Below are 10,519 nucleotides of genomic sequence, written 5' to 3' on the forward strand. Positions count from 1 at the left end.
TTTAGTGCCGCAGCTCATCTCAGCCTCATGAGGGAAACGCTTCTCACACACCTCCACAATCAATCTATCTGATACGAACTCGAGACAAAGCTGGCCCCTATCACCGTGACACAAAAGAGGAATGAACCAATGCCAAGCTCCACCTAGGATGCACCTCCCCCCCCCACCCCCACCCCCCTCTGTAGGATGCTGGCGAGAAAAGCGGAGCTAGCCAGCCATGTGCACGTCAGACCTGATTCTCAGTGAGGGATCAGCGCCGGAGGCACACATGGCTGCTTCCCAAACGCCAGCGTAAGACAAAGAGGAGCTGCTCTTAGACATGCAGAGACATGGCTAAAGGGGCCCAGGCACCGTATTCAATAACGCGCGCTTTCCAGAACGCAAACACGTATCGAGAAACGGATTAGCACGAATGCTTTCGAGACCACGGAACTGTTAAGAGAAAGGTCTCTTGCACACGGAGCCCCGAGGTGCCGTTCTGAGGACGGACACAAACAGATCCATCAGTCTGCATGTGTGTCAGGAGGACAGCTAGAGGGTGAGGAGATCCTTCAGGGCTTCACCCCCTCGTCTCTGTGCCTATGCACGCAGAGCCGCACACACCAGCTCGGAGGCTTGGACTGCTGCTTGTGTAGTTAGATTATGTCACAGATGATATATTATTATTATTATTATTATGACATGCAAATGTATTTTTGGACCCGCACATCATTTCTGCAGGCCAAGTATTTTCTATCAACTGTATAATGTACAGTATGTAGCGACTACGTAATTCAATCCAAATCTTAACCACAGTGCCACAAGCCTGCATCCTGTAATACTCTGTTCTCGTGATAAAGGAGGTGCTGATACTTCTGCAACGTAACTGCCTTCTCATAGCAGCTGTCTCTCTGTGTGTGTGTGTGTGTGTGTGTGTGTGTGTGTGTGTGTGTGTGTGTGTGTGTGTGTGTGTGTGTGTGTGTGTGTGTGTAAACTCGTGGCTGGCACAGCGCACTGACGGACATTTAAAAATCCCGTCAAAGTCACAGCAGATTTACTGCAGCAGGCTGCCACACCGGTGCGACTCACAACCTGATTTCTCCCTTAACACGTTCTGAAAAGGGCGAGCCAAAAAAAAAAAGAAGGGAAAAAAAATAATAACTTTTCCTGTGTGTGCGTTAAAGGAAGAGTGGATCCGTGCGATATCGTTTCTGGCTTTTCTTTTCCAGCCGACTCATCCGGCGAAACGGGTTCGAGGGATCGCCGCGGAGCTCTCGAAACTGCCTCCGAGCAGCTGACTCAGCAGCCGAGGTCTGGAGGAAGCTCTTGGTAGTTGTGCGCGAACGCTCACACGAGTACAAGAACGTATTCTGTTACATGACTAATTCTGAGACAAAGCCTGAGCCGCGTAACTGATTTCAGACTGACTCACAGGCATTTCGTTTACCGTCAAAGGCGTAACGGAATACATCTTTTACATACTCGCTAATTCGCACAGGGAGACCAGTCAAACGTGGAGCGTCGCTAATTGGCAGAAGAAATGTATGCGTTAAACGTCTGGGTGCTATTTTTAAGCGAAAAATTTCGATCGATTTCACATACTGCTTCGAGAGATTCGGGGGTTTTCGTGTTTTTTTTTTTTGGTCTGTGTTTATTTCTAAGCGTCTATAAGCGAGCGCAGGGAGAGGCCTCTTCCTCTCTCCTCCCACAGCTTGCAGACAGAATTATGATCACTATTAAACCTCAGCACCCCCACACACACACCCCTCACCCGCACCCTGCTTGCTTTTTTTTTTTTTCTTTCTCAAGCAATGTCAATAGCATTGCTCCCCCCCACTAAATTAATCACTAGAGCCTATTCTTACGAGTCGAAATGTCATTTGTGGCGTATGCTTTCTTTAGCCCGAGCTCTGCTGTGTGGAGGCTACCCGGGCGAGCCGTTCATCTTGTTTAGGCCAACATTAATCTTGATTGGTTTTGGGCTTTTGACTGGGAATTGACACGAGCACGGTTTTTGTCAGCCTGCAGAATCACTAAAGAAAGGGCGTTCGAAAAGAAACACATTTGAATTGGAGTTGGTTTTCGGGCTGCAACCGAGGTACAGGGTTTGAGTAACTCATTTACTTTCAGAGGTTAAATGACAAACATGAAACCAGTGCGCGTGGTGGGTTTCCTCCGGGTACTCCAGTTTCCACCTACAGTTTAAAAAACATGCAAATATCTAACTAGCATTTCCAACTTGTATGAGTGAGTGTGTCTGTGCCCTGCAATGGACTGGCACCTCGTCCTCAGGACACCCCACCTTACGCCCTGGCGATGGGCTCCAGGCCTCCCACACACCCCATACAGTTTAAACGCTATAGATGATGAGTTAATAAGGGAGTTGTACAATGTCCACCATCCACCCTTGTGTACACAGTGTTCCTGGGAAAAGCTTCTGACCAGCAGTTACTCAACATACCTAACCTAACAGTTAGCCTTTGGAAGTGTGAACAACATCTGCTACGTTCTCAACAGAGCAACTGAATCATACTTCAGCGCCTCGTGTCCATGTACGACTCTGTGTGTTTGAGGAAAGTGGGCTGGTGTTACGTGAACTCGTTCCAAATCCTCTGCCATCGACAGCACAGCTCAGCACTTCCTTTCGATGCTAGCTCGCCAAACACGCAGCTCAGCTTCCCAGACATTCATCAGCGACGCTTTACGGCTCTCTCCCTGTGCTTCGGAAACCTGTCCCTGAACCTGTTTCCCTTCAAGCTCTTCTGGTTCTCGCCATCCGTTCCTTTAGTCAGGCGGTTTCGAAGGGCGAGACTATGGCTGGAGGCGGGCTGAACAATGCTGCACGAGGGCAGGAGGAACAACATTGCGGGCCTGTGCGAGCATGCGGCATACTTTTGTTTACTTTAACCCTCGTGCTCTGTTCAAGCCAGTATGACCCATTTAAATGACTTGGGCAAAAAGTAAACGTGCAGACTCCATGCTCGGCTCGTTTGCTTTCAAGAAAACCTGGAATGAAGATGGTAGAAACGTTCCAAGCCCTACCCAACACCACCGATTCGAGGCAGAGCAGCAAGCGGGCGACGATGCCGACTGTCCGGAAAAAGCACAGCTGGGTTAACCACCCTAGAATGATAGGAAAGAAAAACAAAAGACAACAAAAAAAAAAGGGAAATAACTCCCCCGGGGTTGCCTTCAGCAACCAGCGAGCACACACAAACATGCATGCGCTCAGCCAGCTCGTCTTTTTTTATCTGGACGTTTTGACGCGGCAGTCCACATGGGGACTTTCATGGGGCACGCTCATCAACTCGCCTTTAAGGACTTCACTGCGAGTCGACGCCAGCTGCAGGCTGTGCGCCCAGCAATGCGCAGGCTTCTAAGAATGAGCTCTGAAGAACTTCGGCCATGTGCGAATCGTCTATCACGGCACGCAGAGCCGCTTCGGAGACGCTCAGCAACCTCTCCCCCCGCCGTCTTCAAAGAAGCGTCAGAGAATTGCAGCACACCAATCAAACAGCAGCGTAATCTAGAGCTCCTTACGAGCAATACTTAGCCATTAATGTGAACTTAAAGGTCTCATTCATCACCGTGCTGTTTCCAGGTCTCCGCCGCAGCTCGGATAATGAAGACAGATCGGGTCCTAGGCGCACCCTGCCGAGGCACCGGTAGCGCATAGAGAGAACAGAATAACTAACCAGGCCATTGTTGCTGTTGAATCTTTTTATTCACGGCATACGGAGGATGAAGTGGCATAACCAAGTTCCAACATTCTACTGGTTTAGAGCCCATTCCTGCGCAGGACGAGCTGGTGTAGTGCGTCATCACGCATCGGGGGGCCGCCCTGAAAAGCAGCGCCTCTGCCAGCAACTAGTTGTAGTCTGGATTACGGACAAGGCTGACAAAGCTGCAATATGGCCTTAAAGGTAATTCCTAGTACTTAGGGCCACGGCTCATCCTTAAGATTTGTGCTCTGGCCTTTTCGTACACTGACCGTAGCGTATGGACCTGCAGCGAGGCCTGATGTTCGCTGTTCAGACAGGCCAGAGTGGCAGCTGGCTAAACTGTGTGTATCGAAAATAAATAAATTAATTAATTAAAGTGAGGTGAGTCTTCGCTGAGGAAAGGTAAGCCTGATTTTCCCTGCCCCCACATCCCTATCGGCTCCCTCCTACCCCTCCTCTTACCCTCGATGAAGGTTAATGGCACGAGGGGACAAGGCTGAATACCGATCAGGCAAAGATGGATGGAGAGCTGGAGGAAAACAATCCCGTAGGTCTGGAGTCGAGAGATTAACTAAATATTAACTAACCAAAAACCCCATCCAGCTGCTGCCCTTAAAGCAATTACAGGCACTCCCAAGCCTTTTAGCAGAAAACTCTTCATGAATCAAAAAAAGAAAAAAGAAGAAAAAAAACAGAAAGAAGTTGCTAATAATAATAATATGATCAATATCCGGTCCCTCACCACACACCCAACCCCTTCTCCAACACAGGAGCAAATATATGTAAAGGAAGATGGAACCCTGCGTTTAGTGAGGGAGGAACACAGCCAGAGCCAGAAAATACAAATCTGTCTCCTGAGTGGAAGCAGACTATGACCTGGAAAATACCTAAGCAGGACGGCGAGATTTCCAGCAGCATCAGTCAGCGGGGAAACATTTCAAGCCATTTCCTACAAACCACAACCACCCACTTACCAAATCATAGAAATGCAAAAAAAAAAAAAAAAAAAAAACTGGTTACATTTTTTTTTTCGTGACGAAATCGCCATCTTGATTTATTTAAAAACAAAATGCGTTTCACAATCACGGATGCAACGAACTGGTCCCTGCTTAGGTTTGCTTCTTAAAAAAAAAAAAAAAAAACTGTACAAGACAAGAAACACACACACACACACAAATATATATAGACTTTTGGTGTCTTTTTGTGTTGTGATGATCAGAGAAACTGAGAATACCAAAGGTATCCAATACGCCATATTCCTCATTTGCTTCCCTGCACAGACAGACGAAGCAAGAAAGAATCGAACCAAATCATAAATAAAAGCTCATCTGCCTGGTGTCTTTTAAGATCATCACTCTCCAGTCACACACCCACCAAATCTCCATGCTTGAGTAATAAAAAAAGAAACAAAAAAAAAAGGAAGGTGTGACGTGTAATGCTACGTTCCTTACCGAACCAGACAGCATGAAACTATTCATTGCTTCATGTTTGATGTCACGGTGTTCTTGCGAGAGACAAAAAAAAAAAGGCGTAACATTAGATCTGACACCGGCATATGGACAGACGGAAAGCATTACGGTAAGCGTTCCATACTGTATGTATCGTTAAAATCCAAGAACAAAGAAGATGACTTGGGATTAACGTCTGTTTACGGCGTACGTAGGAACCCAAAGGCCAGGGATACTTTAAATCAAAAAAATTGAAAGAGGCTATAACTGTTGCTTAAATCTTAAAGGTAAATCAGGAGATCTAAACCTTTGAACTGAGACTTCATCGTATTAAATCTTAGTCTGGATAAACACTAAACACTCTGCTGTCTTGGGTCACGAGGAATGCTTTCGTTGATGGGTCACGTACGAGTAAAAAATAATATATATAATAAAAAGTAAAATCAGGAATAAACAGAAGTGGAAGTCTATTATAAAAAGATATTGGGTCTGATCGTCTGTACGGCATCATGCAGAAAAGGAGGCACTCTAAAGAAAAAAATTGCGCCAGCCTCTCGACTTACTTGACATATGAGGTCGCAGCACTCGGACTGAAGTGCCGGTGGAAATTACCATACTGCGGAATATTACTGCTGTGAAGGGAAAAGGGCAAACACGAGTTGCTCTTGTGCTCCAGGAGGCATTTCTGCTGCTTTAGAGTAGCCGGGTTGCTGCTTGAATGCCGTACCAGACAGCACTGGTGGCCAAAATCTGGTGGACTGGTGACAAGGGATAAGGTCGGTTTACTTTAAAGGAGCAAGAATGCGGCTGGTGGAACCTTCCGCTGCGTTCCTGGTCTCTCGTTCTAATGCTGTGTCTATTATTTATTCATCAGCTGAGATGGATTTCAGCGTTTCTTGCAAACCCGGGCTATTTTCTGAATCATCATGGTTTCTGGGTTATTACTCCAGAGACCGAATCTTATTTCCAATCTGAAAGCTGGTCAGCTTTTAACTCCGTATTTAAATGATAAAGAAATGTATTATTTAAATACTGCGGCTGTTCTTTTATTCAAAAGGCAAAAACAACCCCCCGAAAAAACTCGGAGGACTCGAGTCTTCCAAACAGCGTCTAAAATTCTTCGGCCGTACATCCGGAATGTCAGAAACGTCAGTTTGCGAGTACCTTCAACAACACACTAACTCCATGCAACATGTACACAAAGTGCTTAAGTACACAAACACACACACACACACGGAACAAGCTCTATCTTGCATGGGTCAAATGTCTTTTTTTCATGCAATCTCCCCTCCTGTGAGATTAAATAAAACGTCAATTATCCGATTGTGATAAATAACTACGATCCTTCGGTGAGGATGTGAACTTTAAAATCCATTTCGAAATCATTTGACATTCAGATTTGTCATACATGTAGGGTTGTATCTTATTCAGTCCTGATCATGTGCTTCTTGTATGTCTCGTTCATGATGTAGAAACCACAAACAACTATTTTCAATTAAATCAATCAATCACTTTAATCAACCAGATGCATTTTTTGAAAGCCTTCAGAATACATACATTAATTACTTAACTAAATGTGTGCGTAATAATGTAATAAACCGATAGACAAGAGAGAGACATAACAAATGGATGCAGCTGGGAAAGGAGGCTGAACTTGACCTCGGTGACCCTTAAGCTACGACGCAGCCGCTCGTCTGCTCGATCAATACGCCGAAGCGAGCAAGAACAGGCCGAATATTTGCCCTGATATCAATGACAGAGTCGCTGCCTTGAATATGAGAACGAGAGTGAAACTGGAAGAAATATCCCAAGAGGTAAAGAAGTTCAGCTACAGAGTGGAGATGTAAATATAGCCCATCATGGCCACCTGCCAGAGCAATCGCGAAGCCATGATATTTACAGGCAAATACGTATGGAAATACATATTATATATGGCTATTTCCCAGTCACAGCCTACGCTGAATTCTGCCACCTCCAAACGACACCAAAAAAAAAAACCCCAACAAAACAAACAGATTTCTGTCATGCGTCGTGCCCCAGGTCTGCTAGAAGTGTTGTGTCAGACGATTGCATCTTTTATTTATCACCTCTTTGGCTTTATTTTTGCAGCGCATTCCAGAATGGCATGCAATCAGCCAAGAAAACCCTCCCAGTGTGCGCTCGCTCTTGTCTTTTCCCATCACCACAATGCAGAACGACAAGCATGTGCACGCACACACACACACACACACATACACACAAAAGGGATAAGGTCTCTTCGCTGACAGAGAAAAAGGCTCTCCGTACAAAAACCTAATGAAAAACAGGGCAGAGGCTCTTGATCTCCGAGCCGCCCGATCCAGTCCAAGAGGGTCCGGGGAGGAGGCTACAGCTCAACACACACACATGGGTTTGGACCTTTGTGCTTTACTGTGAGCAGACACCCATCTTGGCTCTGGAAGAAGGGCACAAAGCCCAGATGAGGCGCCGCTCATCCATCCAGAGGAAAAAAGGGGGGTGGGAGGGGGGGGGGATGGAATGGTCATGCAGAAAATTATGTCTGCAGATTGTATTACAATTCAAATTGAGCGTACAGTGGAATGAGGTTAAAATCCTGCGACGCTCCAAACCCGAGGCACTCTAAACAAAAGCTGTCCGGAGTTTAAAGCTCGTAAGAAAAAAATTACAAGACAAAAAAAATAAAAAAAAACATATTGCACCGATGCGAGGTTGTGTTCTGCAGTAGTGTTTTTCAAACAAGTCTCCAATCAGTTGAGTGCTGAATGATGCACATGGCAGCACAAGCAGCAGCACCAATGCATCAGCTGGAAACTGACAATAATACAATGGCTGCGTCACACAACAACACACACACACACACATTGGAGTGTTGGAGGCTGTAGGCAGGGTGCTGTTTCTGACATGTTATTTAGTATGACAGTATGCGGTTTTGGGACGTGGGTCCATCCAAGGTCCATTTAAAGAAAGAAAGAGAATGAGAGAGAAAAACAGAGAGAGAGAGAGAGAGAGAAAGAAATGAGGCGCTGCAGCTTTAAATCGCCATTCCTCCCTGCCCCTTCTCTTTTTTCCCCAAATCTCTTCTATTTAACAAGCAGTGAAAAGAAATAAAAAGGCGCTTTTGTTTGCCTTTCCTTTCGCAGGGTGACATAAAGCTGAAAAGACACAAATGAACATGAAAATGGGAACAAAGTGCCAGTTTCAATGGGAGAAAGAGAGAAAGAGAGAGAGAGAGAGTGGGGGAGATGCCTGACGGCGATTTGATATGCGCACTGGCTAAAAATGCAAAAAGCAAACACACTCCTTCAACAACAACAGCAACAACAACAATAAACGAGTGTTAAAGCTAAAACTCGTTCCTGTTTGATAAACCCAGCTTGTCATTTCAGTGACAGTACGGCTGGCTCTCGGTCCGCTCGCTTAAAAACCTCCCCCATGCCTTTCACTTCTGAAAAATAAACAGAGCGCAGCAGACGATCCCTCATAGCCTGGCTTTTTCTTTTTCTCGTTTTCGCACTAAAATACACACGCGCTCACACCACACAGTAAGAATTCTAAATCAGGATCAAAGCTATTTCATCTAAAGCGCTTTAATCTCGGTGTTCTGAAGGCTACAATGTATCTCCACTTCCGCGCTGGTGTTTTCTCTCGAGTGGAACAAAAAAAAGAAAAAGAAAAAAAAAAAACAGGCAGTAGAGACAGAATAAAAACAGGCTTGATTGAGGGTTGAAACCCAACTCGTTACACTATCCGTTTCTTTCAAAAAAAGGGTAGAAATGAGTTCGCTTAAACTGGAGCAGATGAACAGCCGTGCTATCAGGTCGTATATCAGCTGTAACGTTAGCCCTGTGGGGAGATTTAAACCCGCTGTGCCCTTTGTCGCTCTGCTCGCTTCTTTGTTCGTCCTAAACGCAATCGATTTCCTTCGTTCGTGGATCTTATTAAAAAAACAACAACAGCAACTAAACCCACCGATTCCATATTATTATTTCATAATAATAGCGAGTAAATGCAACAATGAATTCTTTCTTTCCTTCCACTCACCGACTTGGAGTACGTTGTCTACGCAGCCGCTCTCGAGCAGCGCGACGCCACGACGGAAAGGCAGCCGGGTCTCGTCGCTTCCTTCCCCGGCCGCCGCGCTCTCCTCACCGCCGGTGTTGAACGAGGAATACATGCAGATCTCCCGTTCGCTCCTCGGGAAAGACCAGTACACGATCCGCCTCTGGACGGGCTCCGGGATCCGCTCGAAGCGCTCCTCCACCCTCTGAAAGGGCCATTTTTCGGCCACTTTGCGCGCTGCAATGTCCAAGAGCGACTCCGGGGTCTTGCCCGATCCCCCTTGAGCCGAAGCCGAAGTGCCGCATACTGCTCCGCCGGCCCGCAGCCCCGGTCGACACGCTGTGCTGTAACCGGGTCGGCAGCAGAACCGCTTAGCTGGGGGCTGCTGCACGCGCTCCGCCATGATCTCCACTCCGCTTTAACGGCAAGAGCGGAAGTCGCTGTGCCATATAAACGGGGAATAAGGAAGGGGGAAAAAAGGTTACGTTCGGATCGATTGTAAGCCGTGTATGGGCAACGGATCCTTATTTGGCCGAACGGGGCGGAGTCACACCGTGTTGTCAAAGTGTGGACGAATCAAAAGAGAGAATGGGCGGGGCTTGCTGCGCACTATTGTGAAATAGTAGGCATAGGATTCGGACCTGGAACTTTATAGCGTTATAGTTTATAGATAAGAATAGCATTTACCACATATTTGCGTTTTCTTTACATTTCTTTTACGGGCGTTCACATACTTTTAAAAGTAGTGCCAATTATATAGGACCTAGGCTGTAAAAAAGTGTGTATATTTATAGAGATATAAATAAACAAATAAACATGTGCATGTATGTATGTGCAAAAGTCATGAGCCATACCTCATTTTCATCCAACCATCCATCCATCATCTAAACTGCTTAGTCCAATTCAGGGTCACAGTGGGCTTATTACTTCATATTAAATAAAATCAAACAATGTAGATTAAATTAAAGAAAATGGAAGAAATGTTTTACTGTGACAGCCTACAAAGTGGCTAAACATACAAAAAACATTAAAAAATAATAATTATGCAACAACCTTACCAGCAATCTCATTTCCCCTCTCGTCTGTTCCAACCACTCAATCATTCAGTGATGCTGAATATAGCCTCCATGTTCAGCATCACCAGTATAATAATCATCTGTCAGCATCTGTATCTGTTTCTCACTGGTTCATGCGTTAAGTTGGATGTGTTTTTATGCTCGAATCATTCAAACGTCACTGTGTGTCTTAACAAATAAAACGCAGTTCTCTGAAACATGACCCTGTACAGGGACTGGAACGTGGAAAAAGCCT

General features: G+C 45.8%; 1 protein-coding gene across 2 annotated transcripts in view; it reads right to left on the reverse strand.

The window, feature by feature from the left end:
• Nucleotides 1-9,693, reverse strand: part of zswim6 (zinc finger, SWIM-type containing 6) — a 56,363-nt gene extending 46,670 nt beyond the window's left edge. For both annotated transcript variants that reach the window (XM_053516210.1, XM_053516209.1), the window contains exon 1: nt 9,191-9,693. In XM_053516210.1, coding sequence (XP_053372185.1) covers nt 9,191-9,611 — 421 coding nt within the window. In that variant the 5' untranslated portion in view covers nt 9,612-9,693. The remainder of the gene's footprint in view (nt 1-9,190) is intronic.
• Between the last annotated feature and the right edge of the window lie 826 nt (nt 9,694-10,519).

Source organism: Clarias gariepinus, chromosome 17 (genome assembly GCF_024256425.1).
Source record: "Clarias gariepinus isolate MV-2021 ecotype Netherlands chromosome 17, CGAR_prim_01v2, whole genome shotgun sequence".
NCBI lineage: Eukaryota > Metazoa > Chordata > Actinopteri > Siluriformes > Clariidae > Clarias > Clarias gariepinus.